We start from the raw sequence: 4474 nt of genomic DNA, 5'->3' as shown, positions 1-4474 counted from the left end.
TAAAAAACACCTTTTAAAAACGTGTCTCGAGACACCAGTGTTCATTGTCTTTGAGAACATAACTATGTTGTTCCCTTTAAATCCTCCACCATATGACCTTTGTTCTCTTTCTCATCAGTTAATAACTCAAGGGATCGTTAATCTGAGCCTTTCAGTAGTTTTCTAATCCCTTTGCTGCCCTTCACAGCTAGACTTTCACCCCACCTAGACTCTCATTTCCCTTTATTTTTCACTCTATTATTTTACCTCTTGTTTCACCACCAATGCTTGAGGGGGATAAAACCCGCAATGTGAAGCGTGAGAGGTGCGCGCGTCCTCTAAATGAAAGCACAAGCGCGCACCAGTTGCCACGGACCAGTGACGCACGGAAACGCAGCTGCCCCGAGGCACCGCGAGCGCATTAGCGTCTCACTCTCTGCCAGCAGTCCCACCCGACACAGTCCGCTGCGGGACATGGGGCAAACACTGCGAGCGAGCGCACACCGGACTAGCTTTTATCAAGGAAGGCGCTGGAGGATGGAAATATCCACAGCGAACGTTTTTGCAGTACACTGACGCTCCCAGAAAGTGAAAGAGGTAAAATCTTACATTGTTTTTTTATTTATTTATTTTTTTTACTTAAGTTTAGTGCTGTCCGTGGTGCTGGATTAGGACTTCGAGCAGGCAGTGCACGCACATTTATACGCCTGTGTTCACGCAAAATAAAGAAACAATTACATTTATAGGCTATCATTTAAAATAAGAATTCTGATACTAACAATGAACAGTGTTTATACAATATACAACATTTAGGCCTATTAATCTTGGTTAATGTTAGTTTCTAAAAACAATTTTTCATCGTTGGTTTATGTTGGCTCATAAGGCATTAGCTAATGTTAAAGTACAACTTTTAATTTAAAAATTGTATTCGTATATGTTGACATTTTTCATCAACCAAGATTAATAAGTGCTGTACAAGTTTTGTCCATTGTTAGTTCATGTTAACTGATTAACTAGTTAATTAATGTTAATGAATATAACCTTATTGTAAAGTGTTACCATTATTTTGTCCACACATTCAACAGTTAAATTAATGCTTTGAGGTCTAGCTCTGAAATATTTAGGAAAATAATTATGATTTTCTTTAATTACATTTGTTGCAATAAAATAAAATAAAATAAAATACTACATTAGACTGAAATATTGTTCTGTTTCATCATCTCAGAATTTTTTATTTTTTTCCAAACCCTACTAAAAGTATTGCTTGTCAGAACTGACAACTTTTTAGAGAATGTCCTGAAATCCTGGAAACGTGATTTTGCCGAAGAGCTCGGTACTACTGGGAGAGATGATCACTGTGGCTTTGGTTATGACACTGTAGAGAATCAATATCCATTAGCAACTATAAAGGCTGATTTGGGCTGCAGAATGCTTTTATCTCGTCACAGTTGTTACAGATTGAAGCAGTATAATAGACCGGCTGTCTTTCAGTCTGTGCATATAAATCTGAAGTTTCTGTCTTGTCATTCACAGTATAATATGCCAGGATTATAGAGCTGTGGACACAGTACAGTGGATTGTGAGTAATATTTAATGTATTGTCAACAGGTCAATCTTTTCCTCTTTAAAGTTTTTTTTTTCTTAATGTATGTTTCTCCATTTTTTCCCTTTATAGGCACGGAGCCATAGCTGATTATTCTGGGTCTCTCTCCAGCCCTGCTTAGCCTGACTGTCCCATTTACTCCTTCATGTCCTGGCCTTCATCATGGTGTACGGGCAGGTCCTGCACCGCCAAGGCCCAGAGGAGAGCTTCATCAACCTCAATGTTGGTGGCTTTAAGCAGCGCGTGGAACGGGTCATCCTCCAGCGTTTCCCCAACACACGGCTGGCCCGACTCCTGTACTGCAGCTCAGAGGCTGCTATCCTCCAGCTGTGTGACGACTACGCTGCAGCCGACCACGAATATTACTTCGACCGCAACCCAGGATTTTTCCGCTATGTGCTGAATTTCTACCATACTGGAAAGATTCACTTGATGGAAGAGTTGTGCGTGTTTAGTTTTAGTCAAGAGTTGGAATACTGGGGCATCAAAGAACTTCACCTTGACTCTTGTTGCAGCAACAAATTTCAGGAACAGACAGAGTACGCAGGAGAACGCGATTGGGGAAATGATGATGACCCACAGAACCAGCTGCAGGACAGCTTGGACTCATCCATGGAAGAGCTATCTGCATTTGATAAAGACCTGGAGAAGTTTGAGGGCACCTGGTGCTCTGAGATACGCAAGCAACTCTGGCTGCGATTGGAGAATCCTGGATATTCGTGCTCAGCGAAAATAACGGCAGTGTTTTCTCTGAGTGTGGTGCTAATGAGTATTGTAGCCATGTGTGTTCATAGCATGCCTGAGTTCCACCAGGTGGATGCCAATGATAAGGAGGTGGAGAACCCAGTGTTTGCTGTGTTTGAGACCTTTTGTGTCCTCTGGTTCTCTATTGAATTTATCCTACGGTTAGCTGTCACACCATGTTTGTGCAAATTCCTGTGCAATGCATTAAACATAATTGACTTTGCGTCTATTGTTCCATTTTATGCAACGCTGGCATTTGAAACCGCTGACGCTGCAGAAAGTGAGGAGCTAGAGAATGTAGGGAGGGTCGTGCAGATCTTGCGTCTCATGCGGATCTTTCGCATCCTCAAACTGGCACGGCATTCGGTCGGGTTGCGTTCACTTGGGGCGACTCTTCGTCACAGCTACCATGAGGTTGGACTCCTCCTCCTCTTCCTCTCTGTAGGAATCTCCATTTTCTCTGTGCTCATCTATTTTGTGGAAAGAGAGGACGATGAGTCTAAACTGCAGACCATACCAATGGGCTGGTGGTGGGCGACGATCAGCATGACCACAGTGGGATACGGCGACACATATCCTGTCACGCTGGCTGGGAAACTCATTGCCACCTTGTGCATCATTTGTGGCCTGCTTGTGGTTGCTCTTCCTATCTCCATCATTTTCAATAAGTTCTCCAAGTACTACCAGAGACAGAAAGCCCTGGTGGAGTCTGACCAGCTCCAACTAGACGATGAAAAACATCCAGATCTTAGCATGCTGGAAGGTCTCCCATTTGTTCATATGAGTGACCTCTATACCCAAAAGATGAATTCTCTGGTGCACAGTGTGTCTTCTAAGAGTAGCGTTGGGAGTGAGGGAGGCAACACTGATGCTTCCAGCATTCAGGATGTAGAAGTTCTCTGCCCTTCTGAAATGCCAGAGGCAAAGAAAGCAACATAAAAATAAACACATACATGCATGCACAATCTCAGATGAATGGGGAGAGTAGAAACCAGAAGAAACCTACCTGTCACATTTAATGTGCAGAACACAAACACTTCCTCAGTCAGATCTGCAGCACATGACGAGGAAAGACTAGAGGACCGTAAGTTCTCTCACAGCTGTTTCCTACTGAGAAGCTCCTGAACCTTTAATATGGACCTTGAAAAATCAACAGCACTTTTTCTCTTTTGTTCTCAGGATGAAAATGTCTCATGCTTTCCATTATTTATGGATCAAAACCTGTTACAGACATTAACATACAAAGGGCCAGTGCTAGCACTAATATTGACGTTCTCTACCCAATTAATTAACGGCATTGATTGACAGGTGTTTTTTTTTTATATCCTTCTGACAAGCTGTTCATTTGAATTAAAAGTGTTTCTGTAGTGCCTGTGGGAAATAAGCTATACTTAAATGTTTTATAGGCAATGGCAGCATTTGAAATGTTGGACTTAAGATGGCATGTTGGTGTACACCATCCACCCTAATGTGTCCATCAGACGGATGGAAGGAAAGTGTGCATGCATATTTCAATATGAGATAGTAGAGGCCATGAGAGAAAGGAGAAGAGAAGAAACCAGGGAAGGAATTTTACAGTTGCATAGTTTCGATATACAGCATATTTGTGTCTTGGATTTTGGTTCTGAAATCACTGCATTGGTCCATAGAGAGATGATAGATCTTTATTTTAATCAACAACCTGTAAATGCAAGATCAGTATTTCTTAAGTTCTCTTATATCTGGGAATAATGTGAAGCCATGCAATGCAAAAATATCAGTTTCTTTAAGGGATCGTTCACCCAAAAATAAATTCTCTCATTATTCACTCACCCTCATGCCATCCCAGATGTCTATGACGTTCTTTCTTTTGCAGAAAACAAAGATTTTTAGAAGAATATTTCAGCTCTGTTGGTCCATTCAATGCAAGTGAATGGTAACCACACCTTTCAAGCTCCAAAAATCACATAAAGGCAGCATAGAATTAATCCATTTGAATCCAGTGGATAAATCCATGTCTTCAGAAGTGATATGATAGGTGTGGGTAAGAAACAGATCAATAATTAAGTCCTTTTTTACTATAAATCTTCACTTTCACATTCTTTCACATACTGAAAGTGAAAGTGGAGATTTACAGTAAAAAAGGATTTAAATATTGATCTGTTTCTC

General features: G+C 41.3%; 1 protein-coding gene across 1 annotated transcript; it reads left to right on the top strand.

Annotated features, from left to right (window-relative positions):
- The first annotated feature begins 1681 nt into the window (after window positions 1–1681).
- LOC127413988 (potassium voltage-gated channel subfamily S member 3-like) lies at window positions 1682–3265 on the top strand. Its single transcript, XM_051651619.1, has one exon. The coding sequence runs from the start codon at window positions 1745–1747 to the stop codon at window positions 3263–3265; it is 1521 nt and encodes a 506-aa protein (XP_051507579.1). The 5' UTR covers window positions 1682–1744.
- The last annotated feature ends 1209 nt before the right edge of the window (window positions 3266–4474 follow it).

The sequence above is a fragment of the Myxocyprinus asiaticus genome, chromosome 23, assembly GCF_019703515.2.
Source record: "Myxocyprinus asiaticus isolate MX2 ecotype Aquarium Trade chromosome 23, UBuf_Myxa_2, whole genome shotgun sequence".
NCBI lineage: Eukaryota > Metazoa > Chordata > Actinopteri > Cypriniformes > Catostomidae > Myxocyprinus > Myxocyprinus asiaticus.
Note: the sequence above shows the minus strand (reverse complement) of the source record. Positions and strands in the feature narration are given on the sequence as shown.